The following is a 20179-nucleotide window of genomic DNA, read 5'->3' on the forward strand; positions in this document are numbered from 1 at the left end:
CTTCAGGGGGGAAGTAGGGTCAAAGATCCTGGCCTCAAGCAAATAGCCCTATTAAGAGAAAATAGGTGAAGAAAATGAATAGTGCAAAGAATCAGCCAAATTACTCTTGACATCATCCCCCACCCTGCCCCCGCTCACCCCTGACAACAAATACACTGGTGGCTCCTTAGAATTTACTGAGCACCTACTGTGAGCAGGGTGATGGAATAGGCATTGAGGGAGTACAACAAGGTTGAAAGGTTCCTGCCTTCTGCTAGATTGCGAGCTCTTTGAAGGCAGCCTTCGTGTTTATCAACTCTATGGTAACGGTCACACCGAAGCGCTTAGTCGAGTGCCGTGCACGTTCAATAATAATGATGATGGCATTTGTTAAGCACTTACTATGCGGGAAGCACTCCAACCGATTGATGGACGGATGAATTACGAAGCTTCGACAAAGCCCTCATCCTTCCCGAGACCAGGTCTAGGAGGCGGCAAGCCGGAACTCCTTACCATCGGCTTTAAGACGTTTCATCGGCTCTCTCCCTCCTATCTTATTCTGCTACGCTCCTACTACAATCCAGATGCACGCTTCACTCCTCTAATGCCAACCCAACCCTTCCCCATGTGCTCCCTCTGGCTTGGAACCACCCCTCCCACCTGCCTTCATATCTGACACAATACCACTCTCCCCAACTTCAAAGCCTTACCAAAAAAAAAAAGAAAAAATCACACCTCCCCTAAGAGGCCTTCGCTGACTAAGCCCTCATTTCCCCTATACACCCTCCCTTTTGCCTTGCCTATAATAATAATGGCATTTATTAAGCGCTTACTATGTGCAAAGCCCTGTTCTAAACGCTGGGGAGGTTACAAGGAGATCAGGTTGTCCCACAGGGGGCTCGCAATCTTAATCCCCATTTTACAGATGAGGGAACTGAAGCACAGGGAAGTGAAGTGACTTGCCCGAAGTCACACAGCTGACAACTGGCAGAGCCGGGAATCAAACCCACGGCCCCTGACTCTAAAGCCTGCGCTCTTTCCACTGAGCCACACTGCTTGGGCCAGTCACTTCACTTCTCTGGGCCTCAGTTACCTCATCAGTAAAATGGGGACCGAGACCGTGAGCCCTTTGCGGACAGGGATTGGGTCCAACCTGACTTGCTTGTATTCACCCCAGCGCTTAATACAGTGCTTGGAACACAGTTAAGCCCGCAACAAATACCATCATCATCATCCCCTTGGGCACTCTGTTACTCATCAGCTCTCAGCCCCGCGGAACCGATGTTCACACCCTTATGCTCGTCCATTTCCCCTAACCGTACATTATTTGAATGTCTACCTCTCTCTCTGGTTTGTAAGCTCCTTGTGGGCAGGGATCCTGTTTGCCAGCTCTACTGCGCTGTACTCACCAGTGCTCAGCAGGGCGCCCCACACCCAGTAAGTGCTCAATAGACACCATCCATCGGTTAAAACTGACTGCGGGATTCAAATCCTCGAGACCCCAAGACAGTCCGTGTTATTCTTGTCTACAGGGTTCCAACCTCAAGCCAGGCCAGTTGTCTTGCCCTCTTCCCCTCGTCCTCCTGGCAGGCCACCACTCCCAATTAGGGCCCCAGCACTGCCCACACATCTCAGGGTGTCGATCCATCAGTGGGATGTACTGAGCACTTACTATGAACAGAGCACTGTAGTACACACTTGGGAGAGTACAAGAGGATTGGCAGACACTTTCTCTGCCAACCGAACTCGTGGGGGTCACTGACCCCGGGGAACAATCAGTGGGGTCACCGGGCCTGTGAGCCCCATGGGGGACAGGGCTAGCGTCCAACTCGACCCGATTAGCTTGGATCTACCCCAGCGCTCAGAAAAGTGCCTGGCACATAATAAGTGTTTAACAAATACCATTATTATTACTCTTTCCCCGTTGCTTCCTTTTCCGTTCCCGCCTCACTGGATCCCTCCTGAGCTCTGGAGGGGCCCGCTTTAGCCTGACCCCGGCATAGTATTTATTTATTTTACTTGTACATATCTATTCTATTTATTTGTTATTATTTATTTTAATTATTATTTTAATTTATTTTATTTATTTGTTAGTATGTTTGGTTTTGTTCTCTGTCTCCCCCTTTTAGACTGTGAGCCCACTGTTGGATAGAGACTGTCTCTATATGTTGCCAACTTGTACTTCCCAAGCGCTTAGTACAGTGCTCTGCACCCAGATTGACTGATTGATTGAGAACCCTCCACCCCCGGGGGTCCCACAGTCCTGTCCCCCCTGGACTAAGCCCCCCTTTTCCTCTGCTCCCTCCCTCCCCCCCTCTTCTCTACCCTCCTTCCCGCCCCACAACGCTGGTGTATATCCATACATAAGCAGCGTGACTTGGTGGAAAGAGCGTGGGCTTGGGAGTCAGAGGATGAGGGCTCTAATCCCAGCTCTCACTTGTCCGCTGTGTGACCTTGGGCAAGTCACTTAACTTCTCTGTGCCTCAGTTACCTCATCTGTACAATGGGTATTAAGACCGTAAGCCCAACATGGGACAACCTGAGTACCTTGTATCTACCCCAGCTCTTGGAACAGTGTTTGGCACACAGTAAGCGCTTAACAAATACCATTATTATTAGAGAAGAAGGGCGGCTCAGTGGAAAGAGCCCGGGCTTGGGAATCAGAGGTCGTGGGTTCTAATCCCACCTCCGCCACTTGGCAGCTGTGTGACCTTGGGCAAGGTACTTAGCTTCTCTGTGCCTCAGTTACCTCATCTGTAAAACAGGGATTAAGACTGTGAGCCCGACATGGGACAACCTGATTACCTTGTATCTACCCCAGCACTTGGAACAGTGTTTGGCACATAGTAAGCACTTAACAAATACCATTATTATTAGAGAAGTAGCTTAGCCCGGGATTGGGAGTCAGAGGTCGTGGATTCTAATCCCTGCTCTGTCACTCGTCAGCTGGGTGACTTTGGGCAAGTCACTTCACTTCTCCGGGCCTCAGTTCCCTCATCTGTAAAATGGGGATGAAGACTGCGAGCCCCACGTGGGACAACCTGATGACCCCGTACCCCCCCCCCCCCAGTGCTTAGAACAGTGGTTGGCACATAGTAAATGCTTAACAAATACCGTTACTATTATTCATTCATTCAATCGTATTTATTGAGTGCTTACAGCGTGCAGAGCACTGTGTTAAGCGCTTGGGAAGTACATTCATTCATTCACTCATTCAATCGTATTGACTGAGCACTTACTGTGTGAAGCAGTGTGCTAAGCACTTGAGAAGTTCATTCATTCACTCAATCGCATTGATTGAGCGCTTCCTGTGTGCAGAGCACCTGGAAAGTACATTCATTCATTCACTCAATCATACTGATTGAGCGCTTACTGTGTGCAGAGCACTGTGCTAAGGGCTTGGGAAGTACATTCATTCATTCACTCGTTCACTCAATCGCGTTGATTGAGCGCTTCCTGTGTGCACAGCACTGTGCTAAGCGCCTGGGAAGTACATTCATTCATTCACTCATTCACTCAATCGTATTGACTGAGTGCTTACTGTGTGCAGAGCACTGTGCTAAGGGCTTGGGAAGTACATTCATTCATTCAATCGCATTGATTGAGCGCTTCCTGTGTGCACAGCACTGTGCTAAGCGCCTGGAAAGTACATCCATTCACTCACTCATTCACTCAATCGCACTGACTGAGCGCTTACTGTGTGCAGAGCACTGTGCTAAGGGCTTGGGAAGTACATTCATTCATTCATTCACTCAATCGCATTGATTGAGCCCTTCCTGTGTGCACAGCACTGTGCTAAGCGCCTGGAAAAAGTACACCCATTCATTCACTCATTCACTCAGTCGCATTGACTGAGCGCTTACTGTGTGCAGAGCACTGTGCTAAGGGCTTGGGAAGTACATTCATTCATTCATTCACTCAATCGCACTGATTGAGCCCTTCCTGTGTGCAGAGCACTGTGCTAAGCGCCTGGAAAGTACACTCATTCATTCACTCATTCACTCAATCGTACTGACTGAGCGCTTACTGTGTGCAGAGCACTGTGCTAAGGGCTTGGGAAGTACATTCATTCATTCATTCACTCAATCGCACTGATTGAGCCCTTCCTGTGTGCACAGCACTGTGCTAAGCGCCTGGAAAGTACACTCATTCATTCACTCATTCACTCAGTCGTACTGACTGAGCGCTTACTGTGTGCAGAGCACTGTGCTAAGGGCTTGGGAAGTACATTCATTCATTCACTCCTTCACTCAGTCGTATTGACTGAGCCCTTACTGCGTGCAGCCTGCCGTGCTAAGCGCTTGGGAGGTACATTCATTCACTCACTCGTATTGATGGGGCGCTTACCGTGTGCGCAGCACTGTGCTAGGCGCTTGGGAGGTACAGTCATTCCCTCAACCGTATCGGCTGAGGGCTTACTGCGTGCAGAGCACTGTGCTAAGCGCTTGGGAAGTAGGTGTCGGCAACAGATAGGCAACAGATAACACCAATAATGAGGGGGCTGGTTGGGCGGCTCGTAGGTGGCCGGCGCTGTCCTAGGCGCCTCGGCCGCCCCCCCCCCCCCCCGCGCCCCCCGCGCCCCCCGCGTCTCACCGGGCGGGAGCTTGGGGACCCTGCCGATCTTGCCGACGATGTCGGCCGTGAGCACGGCCAGGTCCTGCTCGTAGCCGGCCAAGTCGGACGACATGGCCGGGCCGGAGAGGGAGCGGGGCCGGCGGGAGGAGGGGGAGGAAGAGGAGGAGGAGGGAGGAGGAGGAGGAGGCGGTGGGGGTGGAGGAGGAGGGGATGGTGGAGGAGGAGGAGGAGGAGGGAGAGGTGGACGAGGAGAAAGAGGAGGGAGAGGAGGTGGAGGAAAGGGAGGAGGTGGTGGTGGTGGAGGAGGAAGAGGAGGAAGAGAAGGAAAAGGTGGACGAGGAGGGGGGAGAGGAGGTGGAGGAAAAGAAGGAGGAGGAGAAAGAGGAGGAACAGGTGGAGGAGGAAGAGGAGGTGGAGGTGGACGAGGAGGAGGAAGAGGAGGGAGAGGAGATGGAGGAAAAGAAGGAGGAGGAGGTGGAGGAGGAAGAGGAGGGAGAGGAGGCGGAGGAAAAGAAGGAGGAGGAGGTGGTGGTGGTGGCGGAGGAAGAGAAGGAACAGGTGGAGGAGGAAGAGGAGGTGGACGAGGAGGAGGAAGAGGTGGACGAGGAAGGAGGGAGAGGAGGTGGAGGAAAAGGAGGAGGAGGAGGTGGTGGAGGAGGAGGAAGAGAAGGAAGAGGAAGAGAAGGAAGAGGTGGAGGGAGAGGAGGTGGAGGAAAAGAAGGAGGAGGAGAAAGAGGAGGAACAGGTGGAGGAGGAAGAGGAGGTGGAAGTGGACGAGGAGGAGGAAGAGGAGGGAGAAGAGATGGAGGAAAAGGAGGAGGAGGAGGTGGAGGAGGAAGAGGAGGGAGAGGAGGTGGCGGAAAAGGAGGAGGAGGAAGAGAAGGAGGTGGAGGTGGAAGAGAAGGAAGAGGTGGACGAGGAGGAGGGAGAGGAGGTGGAGGGAAAGGAGGAGGAAGAGGAGGTGGAGGAGGAAGAGAAGGAGAAGGAAGAGGGAGAGGAGGTGGAGGAAAAGGAGGAGGAAGAGGAGGTGGAGGAGGAAGAGAAGGAGAAGGAAGAGGTGCGCGAGGAGGAGGGAGAGGAGGTGGCGGAGGAGGAGGTGGTGGTGGTGGTGGTGGTGGTGGTGGAGGAGGAGGAGGAGCAGGAGGAAGAGGAGGAGGTGGTGGAGGAGGCGGAGAAGGAAGAGGAGGAGAAGGAAGAGGTGGACGAGGAGGAGGAGGGAGAGGAGGTGGAGGTGGACGAGGAGGAAGAAGAGGAGGAGGTGATGGAGGCGGCGGAGGCGGAGGAGGAGAGCGGTCGGCGTTGAGAAGCGGAGACGGGGCCCTACCGGCCGGTCTGCCGGCTCGACCACCCGCCCGCCCGCCCGCTTCCGGGTTGTGCTACGGCGGTCCGCCTCCCCCCCGGAAACGCCCGCCCCCCTTCCGCGGTTCCCAGCCCCCCCCCCCCCCGGCCCGCTCGGCCGGCCGTCCGTCCGTCCGGCCCTCACCTCGGGCCGCGGGCACCGATTAGAGCCTGTAAAGCGGAGACACAAATGAGCCCGCTCGGCGACCCCCGCTCCGCCGCTTCCTGCGCGGGGGGAGGGAGGGAGGGAGGCGGGCGGGCGGGCGGGAGCAGGTTTCCGGGGGGGCGGCTTTGGGCGCGAGGCCGGAAGTGGGGCCGGGCCGGGCTCGTCGGGAGCCGGCGGCCGGAGCCGAGGAGGGCGCGGGCGGGCTGAGGCGAGCTGAGGTGAGGTGAGGAGGAGGAGGAGGAGGAGGAGGAGGGCCGACCGCACCCCTGGGCCCTCCTCACAGCTCACCTCCTCCAGGAGGCCTTCCCAGGTTGAGCCCCCTCCTCCCCCTCTCCACCCCCCCCGCCTTACCTCCTTCCCTTCCCCACAGCACCTGGATAGAGGTATATATGTTTGTACGTATTTATTACTCTGCTTATTTATTTATTTTACTTGCACCTATCTATTCTATTTATTTTATCTTGTTAGTACGTTTGGTTTTGTTCTCCGTCTCCCCCTTCTAGACTGTGAGCCCGCTGTTGAGTAGGGACTGTCTCTCTAGGTTGCCAACTTGGACTTCCCAAGCGCTTAGTCCAGTGCTCTGCACACAGTAAGCGCTCAATAAATACGCTTGATGATGATGATATAGCTTTGTACGTATTTATTACTCTATCTATTTACTTGTGCATATCTATTTTTTTATTTTGTTAATATCAATCAATCGATCCTATTTATGGAGCGCATACTGGGTGCAGAGCACTGGACTAAGCGCTTGGGAAGTCCATGTTGTCAACGTAGAGAGACGGTCCCTACCCAACACTGGGCTCGCAGTCTAGAAATGGGCTTTGTTAATATGCTTTGTTTTGTTGTCCCTCTCCCCCTTCTAGACTGTGTTGGGTAGGGACCGTCTCTAGATGTTTCCAACTTGGACTTCCCAAGCGCTTAGTCCAGTGCTCTGCACACAGTAAGCGCTCAATAAATACGCTTGATGATGATGATGATATAGCTTTGTACGTATTTATTACTCTATTTATTTACTTTACCTGTACATATCTGTTTTAGTTTTTTTATTTTGTTAATATCAATCAATCGATCCTATTTATGGAGCGCGTACTGGGTGCAGAGCACTGGACTAAGCGCTTGGGAAGTCCATGTTGTCAACGTAGAGAGACGGTTCCTACCCAACAGTGGGCTCGCAGTCTAGAAATGGGCTTTGTTAATATGCTTTGTTTTGTCGTCCGTCTCCCCCTTCTAGACTGTGTTGGGTAGGGACCGTCTCTAGATGTTTCCAACTTGTACTTCCCAAGCGCCTAGTACAGTGCTCTGCACACAGTAAGCGCTCAATAAATACGATTGATGACGATGATATAGCTTTGTACGTATTTATTACTCTATCTATTTATTTACTTTACCTGTACATATCTGTTTTTTTTTTTTTATTTTGTCAATATCAATCAATCGATCCTATTTATGGAGCGCGTACTGGGTGCAGAGCACTGGACTAAGCGCTTGGGAAGTCCATGTTGTCAACGTAGAGAGACGGTTCCTACCCAACAGTGGGCTCGCAGTCTAGAAATGGGCTTTGTTAATATGCTTTGTTTTGTCGTCCGTCTCCCCCTTCTAGACTGTGTTGGGTAGGGACCGTCTCTAGATGTTTCCAACTTGTACTTCCCAAGCGCCTAGTACAGTGCTCTGCACACAGTAAGCGCTCAATAAATACGATTGATGACGATGATATAGCTTTGTACGTATTTATTACTCTATCTATTTATTTACTTTACCTGTACATATCTGTTTTTTTTTTTTTATTTTGTCAATATCAATCAATCGATCCTATTTATGGAGCGCGTACTGGGTGCAGAGCACTGGACTAAGCGCTTGGAAAGTCCATGTTGTCAACGTAGAGAGACGGTTCCTACCCAACAGTGGGCTCGCAGTCTAGAAATGGGCTTTGTTAATATGCTTTGTTTTGTCGTCCGTCTCCCCCTTCTAGACTGTGTTGGGTAGGGACCGTCTCTAGATGTTTCCAACTTGTACTTCCCAAGCGCCTAGTACAGTGCTCTGCACACAGTAAGCGCTCAATAAATACGATTGACGATGATATAGCTTTGTACGTATTTATTACTCTATCTATTTATTTACTTTACCTGTACATATCTGTTTTATTTTTTTTATTTTGTTAATATCAATCAATCGATCCTATTTATGGAGCGCGTACTGGGTGCAGAGCACTGGACTAAGCGCTTGGGAAGTCCATGTTGTCAACGTAGAGAGACGGTCCCTACCCAACAGTGGACTCGCAGTCTAGAAATGGGCTTTGTTAATATGCTTTGTTTTGTCGTCCGTCTCCCCCTTCTAGACTGTGTTGGGTAGGGACCGTCTCTAGATGTTGCCAACTTGGGCTTCCCAAGCGCCTAGTACAGTGCTCTGCACACAGTAAGCGCTCAATAAATACGATTGATGACGATGATATAGCTTTGTACGTATTTATTACTCTATCTATTTATTTACTTTACTTGTACATATCTGTTTTATTTTTTTTATTTTGTTAATATCAATCAATCGATCCTATTTATGGAGCGCGTACTGGGTGCAGAGCACTGGACTAAGCGCTTGGGAAGTCCAAGTTGTCAACGTAGAGAGACGGTCCCTACCCAACAGTGGGCTCGCAGTCTAGAAATAGGCTTTGTTGATATGCTTTGTTTTGTCGTCCGTCTCCCCCTTCTAGACTGTGTTGGGTAGGGACCGTCTCTAGATGTTTCCAACTTGGACTTCCCAAGCGCTTAGTCCAGTGCTCTGCACACGGTAAGCGCTCAATAAATACGATTGATGACGATGATATAGCTTTGTACGTATTTATTACTCTATCTATTTATTTACTTTACCTGTACATATCTATTTTATTTTTTTTATTTTGTTAATATCAATCAATCGATCCTATTTATGGAGCGCGTACTGGGTGCAGAGCACTGGACTAAGCGCTTGGGAAGTCCATGTTGTCAACGTAGAGAGACGGTCCCTACCCAACAGTGGGCTCGCAGTCTAGAAATGGGCTTTGTTAATATGCTTTGTTTTGTCGTCCCTCTCCCCCTTCTAGACTGTGTTGGGTAGGGACCGTCTCTAGATGTTTCCAACTTGGACTTCCCAAGCGCTTAGTACAGTGCTCTGCACACAGTAAGCGCTCAATAAATACGCTTGATGATGACGATGATGATATAGCTTTGTACGTATTTATTACTCTATCTATCTATTTATTTACTTGTACATATCTATTTTATTTTTTTTATTTTGTCAATATCAATCAATCGATCCTATTTATGGAGCGCTTACTGTGTGCAGAGCACTGGACTAAGCGCTTGGGAAGTCCATGTTGTCAACGTAGAGAGACGGTCCCTACCCAACAGTGGGCTCGCAGTCTAGAAATGGGCTTTGTTAATATGCTTTGTTTTGTTGTCCCTCTCCCCCTTCTAGACTGTGTTGGGTAGGGACCGTCTCTAGATGTTTCCAACTTGGGCTTCCCAAGCGCTTAGTCCAGTGCTCTGCACACAGTAAGCACTCAATAAATACGCTTGATGATGATGATGATATAGCTTTGTACGTATTTATTACTCTACTTATTTACTTTACCTGTACATATCTATTTTATTTTTTTTATTTTGTTAATATCAATCAATCGATCCTATTTATGGAGCGCGTACTGGGTGCAGAGCACTGGACTAAGCGCTTGGGAAGTCCATGTTGTCAACGTAGAGAGACGGTCCCTACCCAACAGTGGGCTCGCAGTCTAGAAATGGGCTTTGTTAATATGCTTTGTTTTGTTGTCCCTCTCCCCCTTCTAGACTGTGTTGGGTAGGGACCGTCTCTAGATGTTTCCAACTTGGGCTTCCCAAGCGCTTAGTACAGTGCTCTGCACACAGTAAGCGCTCAATAAATACGCTTGATGATGATGATGATATAGCTTTGTACGTATTTATTACTCTATCTATTTATTTACTTTACTTGTACATATCTGTTTTATTTTTTTTATTTTGTTAATATCAATCAATCGATCCTATTTATGGAGCGCTTACTGTGTGCAGAGCACTGGACTAAGCGCTTGGAAAGTCCATGTTGTCAACGTAGAGAGACGGTTCCTACCCAACACTGGGCTCGCAGTCTAGAAATGGGCTTTGTTAATATGCTTTGTTTTGTTGTCCCTCTCCCCCTTCTAGACTGTGTTGGGTAGGGACCGTCTCTAGATGTTGCCAACTTGGGCTTCCCAAGCGCCTAGTACAGTGCTCTGCACACAGTAAGCGCTCAATAAATACGATTGATGACGATGATATAGCTTTGTACGTATTTATTACTCTATCTATTTATTTACTTTACTTGTACATATCTGTTTTATTTTTTTTATTTTGTTAATATCAATCAATCGATCCTATTTATGGAGCGCTTACTGGGTGCAGAGCACTGGACTAAGCGCTTGGGAAGTCCATGTTGTCAACGTAGAGAGACGGTCCCTACCCAACAGTGGGCTCGCAGTCGAGAAATGGGCTTTGTTAATATGCTTTGTTTTGTCGTCCCTCTCCCCCTTCTAGACTGTGTTGGGTAGGGACCGTCTCTAGATGTTGCCAACTTGGGCTTCCCAAGCGCCTAGTACAGTGCTCTGCACACAGTAAGCGCTCAATAAATACGATTGATTGATTGTATATGTTGCCAACTTGTACTTCCTAAGGGCTTAGTACAGTGCTCTGCACACAGTAAGCGCTCAATAAATACGATTGATTGATTGATTGATTGACTGTCTCTATATGTTGCCAACTTGGACTTCCCAAGCGCTTAGTCCAGTGCCCTGCACACAGTAAGCGCTCAATAAATACGATTGATTGATTGACCGTCTCTCTATGTTGCCAGCTTGTACTTCCCAAGCGCCTAGTACAGTGCTCTGCACACAGTAAGCGCTCAGTAAATACGATTGATGATTGATTGACCGTCTCTATATGTTGCCAACTTGGACTTCCCAAGCGCTTAGTACAGTGCTCTGCACACAGTAAGCGCTCAATAAATACAGTTGATTGATCATAATGGCATTTGTTTCCCCAGACTGAGCCCCCTCCTTCCTTTCCCCCTCCTCCCCCTCTCCATCCCCACCGTCTTACCTCCTTCCCTTCCCCACAGCACCTGGATATATGGATATAGCTTTGTACGTATTTAGTACTCTGTTTATTTACTTGTACGTATCTATTTTATTTATTTTATTTGGTTAATATCAATCATCGTCATCATCATCAATCGTATTTATTGAGCATTTACTGTGTGCAGAGCACTGGACTAAGCGCTTGGGAAGTACAAGTTGTCAACATAGAGAGATGGTCCCTACCCAACAGTGGGCTCACAGTCTAGAAATGGGCTTTGTTGATATGCTTTGTTTTGTTGTCCGTCCCCCCCTTCTAGACTGTGAGCCCACTGTTGGGTAGGGATCGTCTCTATATGTTGCCAACTTGGACTTCCCAAGCGCTTAGTCCAGTGCCCTGCACACAGTAAGCGCTCAATAAATACGATTGATTGATTGATCGTCTCTATATGTTGCCAACTTGTACTTCCCAAGCGCCTAGTACAGTCCTCTGCACACAGTAAGCGCTCAATAAATACGATTGATTGATTGTATATGTTGCCAACTTGTACTTCCTAAGCGCTTAGTACAGTGCTCTGCACACAGTAAGCGCTCAATAAATACGATTGATTGATTGATTGATTGATTGACTGTCTCTATATGTTGCCAACTTGGACTTCCCAAGCGCTTAGTCCAGTGCCCTGCACACAGTAAGCGCGCAATAAATACGATTGATTGATTGACCGTCTCTCTATGTTGCCAGCTTGTACTTCCCAAGCGCCTAGTACAGTGCTCTGCACACAGTAAGCGCTCAGTAAATACGATTGATTGATTGACCGTCTCTCTATGTTGCCAACTTGGACTTCCCAAGCGCTTAGTACAGTGCTCTGCACACAGTAAGCGCTCAATAAATACGATTGATTGATCATAATGGCATTTGTTTCCCCAGACTGAGCCCCCTCCTTCCTTTCCCCCTCCTCCCCCTCTCCATCCCCACCGTCTTACCTCCTTCCCTTCCCCACGGCACCTGGATATATGTATATAGCTTTGTACGTATTTAGTACTCTGTTTATTTACTTGTACGTATCTATTTTATTTATTTTATTTGGTTAATATCAATCATCATCATCATCATCAATCGTATTTATTGAGCGCTTACTGGGTGCAGAGAACTGGACTAAGCGCTTGGGAAGTCCAAGTTGGCAACGTAGAAAGACGGTCCCTACCCAACAGTGGGCTTGCAGTCTAGAAATAGGCTTTGTTGATATGCTTTGTTTTGTTGTCCGTCTCCCCCTCCTAGACTGTGAGCCCGCTGTTGGGTAGGGACATCTCTATATGTTGCCAACTTGGGCTTCCCAAGCGCTTAGTACAGTGCTCTGCACACAGTAAGCACTCAATAAATATGATTGATTGATTGACCGTCTCTATATGTTTCCAACTTGTACTTCCCAAGCGCCTAGTACAGTGCTCTGCACACAGTAAGCGCTCAATAAATATGATTGATTGATTGATTGATTGATTGACTGTCTCTATATGTTTCCAACTTGGACTTCCCAAGCGCCTAGTACAGTGCTCTGCACACAGTAAGCGCTCAATAAATACGATTGATTGATTGATTGACCATCTCTATATGTTTCCAACTTGTACTTCCCAAGCGCCTAGTACAGTGCTCTGCACACAGTAAGTGCTCAATAAATACGATTGATTGATTGATTGATTGACCGTCTCTATATGTTGCCAACTTGTATTTCCCAAGTGCGTAGTCCAGTGCTCTGCACACAGTAAGCACTCAATAAATACGATTGATATTGAGAATAATGGCATTTGTTTCCCCAGACTGAGCCCCCTCCTTCCTCTCCCCCTCCTTCCCCTCTCTATCACCCCCGCCTTACCTCCTTCCCTTCCCCACAGCACCTGGATATATGTTTGTACGTATTTATTACTCTATTTACTTGTACATATCTATTCTATTTTATTTTGTTAATATGCTTTGTTTTGTTCTCTGTCTCCCCCTTCTAGACTGTGAGCCCGCTGTTGGGTAGGGACCGTCTCTAGATGCTGCCAACTTGTACTTCCCAAGCGCCTAGTACAGTGCCCTGCACACAGTAAGTGCTCAATAAATACGATTGATTGATTGATTGATTGATCATAATGGCACTTGTTTCCCCAGACTGAGCCCCCTCCTTCCTCTCCCACTCCTCCCCCTCTCCATCCCCCCACCTTACCTCCTTCCCTTCCCCACAACACCTGTATATATGTATAGATGTTTGTACGTATTTATTACTCTATTTTACTTGTACATATCTATTCTATTTATTTTATTTTGTTAATGTGCTTTGTTTTGTTGTCCGTCTCCCCCTTCTAGACTGTGAGCCCGCTGTTGGGTAGGGGCCGTCTCTATATGTTTCCAACTTGGGCTTCCCAAGCGCTTAGTACAGTGCTCTGCACACAGTAAGCTCTCAATAAATACGATCGATTGATTGACGGTCTCTATATGTTGCCAACTTGTACTTCCCAAGCGCCTAGTACAGTGCTCTGCACACAGTAAGCGCTCAATAAATACGATTGATTGATTGACCGTCTCTATATGTTGCCAACTTGTACTTCCCAAGCGCTTAGTACAGTGCTCTGCACACAGTAAGCGCTCAAATACGGTTGATTGATTGGAAACTGGGGGCGGGGGGGGGCATCGCCTGTCGCAATACAGCTGGGTTAAAACTATGACACCCGTCTACCTAACAATAATAATTATAATTATTATAATTGTTATAACAATAATAACGATAATTTATTAATAATGAATTGTTAAAATAATAAAATAATAATAACAATTTAACAAAATAAAATAAATAGAATAGATATGTACAAGTAAAATAAATAAATGAATAAATAGAGTAATAAATATGTTCAAACATATATACATATATACAGGTGCTGTGGGGAAGGGAAGGAGGTAAGCGCTGGGATACAAGGTGATCAGGTGGGCCCACATGGGGCTCCTAGTCTTCATCCTCAGTTTAATAATAATAATAATGATGATGGCATCTGTTAAGCGCTTACTATGTGTGAAGCACTCTTCTAAGTGCTGGAGGGAAAATACAAGGTGATCAGGTGGTCCCACGTGGGGCTCCCAGTCTTCATCCCCATTTTAATAATAATGATGGCATTTGTTAAGCGCCTACTATGTGCAGAGCACTGTTCTAAGCACTGGAGGGAAAATACAAGGTGATCCCACATGGGGTTCCCAGTCTTCATCCTCAGTTTAATAACAATAATAATAGCATTTGTTAAGCACTTACTTTGTGTGAAGCAATGTTCTAAGCGCTGGGGGAGATATAAGGTGGTCAGGTGGTCCCACGTGGGGCTCACAGTCTTCATCCCCATTTTAATAATGGTGGTGGCATTTGTTAAGTGCTTACTATGTGCGAAGCACTGTTCTAACCACTGGAGGGAAAATACAAGGTGATCCCACATGGGGCTCCCAGTCTTCATCCTCAGTTTATTAATAGTAATAGTAATGATGATGGCATTTGTTAAGCACTTACTATGTGCAAAGCACTATTCTAAGCACTGGGGGGAAACAAGGTGATCAGGTTGTCCCAAGAGGGGCTTATGTTTTCCAGATGAGGTAACTGAGGCTCAGAGAAGTTACGTGACTTGCCCAAAGTTACCCAGCCGACAAGTGGCGGAGGCGGGATTAGAACTCATGACCTCTGGGGCGTGAACACAGGGAGCAAGTCAGGGCGAAGCAGAAGGGAAGATGGGGGCTTAATCAGGGAAGACCTCTTGGAGGAGATGTGCCTTCAATGAGACTTTGATGGAGGGGAGAGTTACTGTGGGATTTGAGGAGGGAGGGTGTTCCGGGCCAGAGGCAGGACGTGGGAGAGGGGTCGCTGGCAAGATCGAGGTACAGTGAGAAGGTCGGCTTTAGAGGAATGAAGTTTGCGGGCTGGGATGGAGAAGGAGAGAAGCCAGCTGAGGTAGGAGGGAACAAGGTGGTGGACTGCTTTAAAGCAAATGGCGAGGAGTTTTTGTTTGATGCGGAGGTGGATGGGCATCCACTGAGAGTTTCTTGAAGAGTGGGGAAAAATGGCCTGAACGTCTTTGGTTTGATGCGGAGGTGGATGGGCAACCACTGAGAGTTTCTTGAAGAGTGGGGAAAAATGGCCTGAACGTTTTTGGTCAAAAAATGATCCAGGCAACAGAATGAAGTAATAGTGATAATAATGATGGTATTTGTTAAGCGCTTACTATGTGCCAAGCACTGTTCTAGGGACTGGAGCGGGGAGAGACAGGAGGCTGATCCAGCTGGGAGGTCGAAGAGGATGAGGATGGAGTAGAGGCCGTCGGATTTGGCAAGGAGGAGATCATTGGTGATCTCTGGGGGGCGATTCCTGTGGGGTGAAGGGGATGGAAGCCAGATTGGAGGGAGGTCGAGGAGAGGAATTTGAGACAACAGGTATAGGCAACTTGCTCAGGAAGATTGAAGGGGAATGGTAGGAGAGAGATAGGGCGGCAAGCGGAGGGAGCCATGGGGTCAAGGGTGGGTTTTTGAAGGATAGGTCCTAAATCGGACTTGCCCTCAGAAATACTCCCGCTCCTTACTTTCCTTAATAATAATAATAATAATAGCATTTATTAAGCGCTTACTATGTGCAAAGCACTGTTCTAAGCGCTGGGGAGGTTACAAGGTGATCAGGTTGTCCCACGGCGGGGGCTCACAGTCTTAATCCCTATTTACGGGGTGGGCGTTTACTTCTGACCCTCCCTCCGTCCATTGGCAATAAAACTACTAAAAAATATCATCATCATCATCATCATCATCATCAATCGTATTTATTGAGCGCTTACTATGTGCAGAGCACTGTACTAAGCACTTGGGAAGTACAAATTGGCAACACATAGAGACAGTCCCATGACGCCATGGCAACGTGGAGCTCATCTTCAAGGAGCATCCTGTTCTGTGCTCTGGTAAGAGCAGGAGCAAGCACAGGTGGTGTGTATTGAGTGCTTACTTTGTGCAGAGCACTGTACAGGAAAGAAGGAGTTGAATCAACTACTGCATTTCAAGATCCCGCATCTAGTTCCCGCATCATTCAGACCGGAATATTGGCATTTTTAGCATTCTGGAACACAAGTGTAGCTGACCTCAAGATGTGTCATAAATTAGAGTTTTCTCATTTGCTTGAGTCTGATCTGGCGACAGTGGTCTTTTATGATGACTTTTTTTTTTACCAAATCAGTTAATACGTATCGAGCGGTGCCAATAGAAGGGATGCAACAGGTACACTGTATCCTAGGCTTGAAATGCCTCTCAACAGCACGTGAACGTTTGGTATCATTGGCCATTTTCTTGGTTTTGGCTACAATCACCTGCTCTGTATTTTTCTTCTGATCTTTTAAATTTTGTTTTCTTTAGGTTGGATTAAAACCAGAAAACGGTTTCTTTGTATCAGGATAAAGGATTCTAACCACTTTTCCAATGATATGCCTTAAGAAGACTTAACATCCCACTCTTTGGAGGCATTACCATTGATGAAGACGTCGGGATATACGACAAATGGAAATCCACGATTAAAAAGAGGACCGTTACAAATCTCTGGAAATAGAAGGAACTCTTCTTCACCAAGATGGGTGTACTGTGTTCAGTTATCAAGTTTGAAAATCTTCAAGAGTTAAGGAGACTGTGTCACTGGGGTCCCATCATCGCCCTTGGTGTTATAGCAATATGTTCTACTATGGCGATGATAGACTCCATATTGTGGTATTGGCCCCTACATACAACTGGAGGAAGTGTGAATTTTATCATGTTGATAAATTGGACTGTCATGATTCTTTACAATTACTTCAATGCTATGTTTATTGGCCCGGGATACGTACCTTTCGACTGGAAACCGGTAAGAAAAAGGCACTTGGTGGAAATCTTATATCTGATTGTTATAAATATTCAAATACTGCACAAAATATAACCGTGGTTTTGGGCTGGTTGGCAAAGACTAGAACATCTCATCATCATCTGCTCACTCTGTAGATCTGAGAGATTTTGGTGGGGTGAATGATAAGCCTTACTTCAATGCATTAATTAAAATTGTTTGATATGTAATTATTTCATCAATCAGTCCTGTTGTGGCATAAAGCATGGAACCATACCTGTCCAGGAATAATTTTAAAAGTTTCACATTTTTAAAGACTCTAAAACTCCCCAGCATAGGGTACTACAAATACAATCTGTACAAATGTCTGTCTACAAATACCATCATTATGCTGCTATTTATTGCCATACCAGATTGGTGTAAAAAGGGGTAGCAGCATACAAGGGTAAGGAAGAGTCAGAGAAACGTACAAAAATGAGAGAAGTGGGGAAACGACGACATAATAAGACCACAAATGCAGTGATGAAAAATAGAAAACTTTCAGAAGAAGATGGGTGGGTAGAGTATCGGACTGGTATATCCAGGGGAGGATAGCCGAGTGACATGGTGAATTTTAGCCTCTTTGAAAAAGTTGTTTATACTTGAAATGATGAAATCAAGATTTGAAGAAACTCAGTTTGGCAAGCTCAGATCCTCCAAGGAGAATCAGATGAGTTAAAAGCATTATGAGCTGTAAATTTTAACTGTTGGTAGTCATAAGTACACATTTCTGACGGCTTTCTTTCTCTTTTGTTTGTTGTTGTACGTTAAGGAAAAATCTCAGGACAGCATGTATCTCCAATACTGTAAAGTGTGTGAGGCTTACAAGGCACCTCGCTCGCACCACTGCCGAAAATGTAACAGGTACTGATTTGCGTGTGATCTTTGCTTTTCATCGAAAATTAATGCTCTGGTTTTCTGGCTCTTAAGCACATAATTACCCATTTGAATCGCATATGCTACAAGCCATTAGAGTGAATCGAGGCTGTTACTTTTAAAAACTGTTATTCTACATCCATCAACTAAAATGTCCCCATTTCCTTGTAAAATCAGAAGTTGATCCATCAGAGAACCACAGAAAGAAGATGCTTCCTTTCTTTGAGTCTGTTAAAGGGTATTACCAGGATAAAGTGGGCTGATTTTGACATTTTCCTGCAGAATAAAGTAGAAATATATATATTCTATCTTAACCTTCCCCATGAGTGGGACACTTACCCTACTTCCCCACCCTTCACCCCCTCCTCTTGTGCATGGTAAGCAGAGTAAAGCATTGTTTTACGTGTTTTAGAAACTTTCTCATTCTGATGTAATTCTAAGAATACTTTGAGGTTTGTGCATTTAACATTTTCAGCACAACAGAAAACGTGGAGAGGTTTAAAAACACCCTACTTAAGCAAGTTTGTGACCCACGAGTTGTGGTCCTAAAGTAGTTAGTGGTGCAATATAGGATAACCTCATCTGATTATGCCAAAGAAACTTGTACAAGACAATCCATTGCTAGTTAGCAAAGATAACATGTTAAGTCCTTACCGTGTAGATCTACCTCTGGGCCTGCCGGCTTATAGCATTTTCTCTGGAGTTAGAAAACTTCATTCTAGCAACCCTAGGCGTGAAGCAGGAGAAGCGTAGCCGTCCTTCTGGTCATTTGGACCCGTTGATAGTGGTCATACTTGGCTAAGAAATTCCACATCTGAAAGATGTTTTGAGAATTTCAGGATGGAAATGAAGAGCATCTGGTTCAACCTATTATTTCAAGCAGTCAAAAACATCCCTTCCCAGCCAGCGGAAGGCTTTCAAATCCTGTCAGGGCTTGATAGAAAGCCCCCTCTGGGAAGAGATCCCAGAGCTTGGCAGTCAGCCTCTCTTCACCTTCCCAGCGGTTGCTTGGATCACACTTTTTCCTCTCTTGGGTCGTGAACACTAAGCCCCTTCCAACAGTCATCATCATCATCATCAATCATATTTATTGAGCGCTTACTCTGTGCAGAGCACTGTACTAAGCGCTTGGGAAGTACAAATTGGCACATGCAGTGAGCGTGAGGTCCCAGCCATGTGTCTGGGTTTTCCTCCCCCTCCCTTTAGCTCCCTGACTGCTTTAACCGGTCAAAGTGTGTGGATTCTTTACGTCTCCACTATCTTGGATCTCCCAGACCTTAGTCCAGTCTTTGGCACGTAGTAAGCATTCTCCAAACACCACAATTATCATTCTTTGCAGACTTCTTAATGTTCCTACTCTTACTGTTGCTGGGAGTTTGTTTTTCCTGTATTATCCCCATTTTACAAACTAGACCATGGCCCAGATCATTTAAGTGTGTGTCTCTCACTTTCCTCATCTGTAAAATAGAAAAAAACCCTCTCTTGACAGGGATGTTGTGAGCGCTTAGAACAGTGCTCTGCGCACAGTAAGCACTCAGTAAACATGACTGATTGATGAAGAGCAGAATGCCCAGCTGCCATTCTGATGGAAGCAACAAATACATGGATACATTTCTGATTGCTTTTTACTCTCAGCATTGTATTCCATTGCATTCCTCAAGTATTTCAGAATTAGAAGTCGGAAATGCCTACTGTCTACGTATGGTAGATTTATGTGAGTGTTACAGTCATTGTATCTTTGTTAATGAAACCTTTCGTTTGCTGGTGTTGAAGTCATCGAGGTTCACCATTCATATTTCTCGAAAATAATTGAAGGATTTCCATAGTTTCCACACAAACTTGGTGGATGTAGTAGATTTCCCTTCAGTGTACCCAATTTCCTTTCAATATCTTCCCAAGCGCTTAGTACAGTGATCTGCACACAGTAAAGCGCTCAATAAATACGATTGAATGAATGAATATCTATTTTTTTCTCTCCTCAAAATATGGAGAGTTAGGAAATCAGAGGAACTTCAGAGCTGCATATATTTTTGCTGGCGATCAGGTCAGGCAGGACAGAGACTGGGGCAAGGATGCCTTCAGGCTTCAGATTTAACTCCAAAACGTGGGAGTGGGGTGCAAGTTTAGTGGCTTCTGCTAACCTAATGATGTGGCCTTGGAAGCAGACCTAAATCTCCAGCAGCCTCACAGTCCCCAAGTACCAAGGAGGAATTCTCAGCTCTAATGAAACACACTTGGGTTGAGGGTAGAAGCCAGAAG

The 20179-nt window shown here is 46.6% G+C and overlaps 2 protein-coding genes across 8 annotated transcripts in view; one reads left to right on the top strand and one right to left on the bottom strand.

The window, feature by feature from the left end:
* VTI1A (vesicle transport through interaction with t-SNAREs 1A) overlaps nucleotides 1-4668 on the bottom strand; it is a 318622-nt gene extending 313954 nt beyond the window's left edge. For all 4 annotated transcript variants that reach the window (XM_038757901.1, XM_038757903.1, XM_038757900.1 and 1 more), the window contains exon 1: nucleotides 4573-4668. In XM_038757901.1, the coding sequence (XP_038613829.1) occupies nucleotides 4573-4666 (94 nt within the window). In that variant the 5' untranslated portion in view covers nucleotides 4667-4668. The remainder of the gene's footprint in view (nucleotides 1-4572) is intronic.
* A 1553-nt stretch (nucleotides 4669-6221) lies between these two features.
* ZDHHC6 (zinc finger DHHC-type palmitoyltransferase 6) overlaps nucleotides 6222-20179 on the top strand; it is a 29207-nt gene continuing 15249 nt past the window's right edge. Inside the window, exons 1-3 of one of the 4 annotated variants that reach the window (XM_038758242.1) lie at nucleotides 6222-6276; nucleotides 16552-17029; nucleotides 17817-17908. In XM_038758242.1, coding sequence (XP_038614170.1) covers nucleotides 16763-17029; nucleotides 17817-17908 — 359 coding nt within the window. In that variant the 5' untranslated portion in view covers nucleotides 6222-6276; nucleotides 16552-16762. Of the gene's footprint in view, nucleotides 6277-6423; nucleotides 6442-16551; nucleotides 17030-17816; nucleotides 17909-20179 lie in introns of those variants that run through there. The other 3 variants (XM_038758243.1, XM_038758240.1, XM_038758241.1) reach the window with 3 other exon arrangements.

The sequence above is a fragment of the Tachyglossus aculeatus genome, chromosome 16 (genome assembly GCF_015852505.1).
Source record: "Tachyglossus aculeatus isolate mTacAcu1 chromosome 16, mTacAcu1.pri, whole genome shotgun sequence".
Classification (NCBI taxonomy): domain Eukaryota; kingdom Metazoa; phylum Chordata; class Mammalia; order Monotremata; family Tachyglossidae; genus Tachyglossus; species Tachyglossus aculeatus.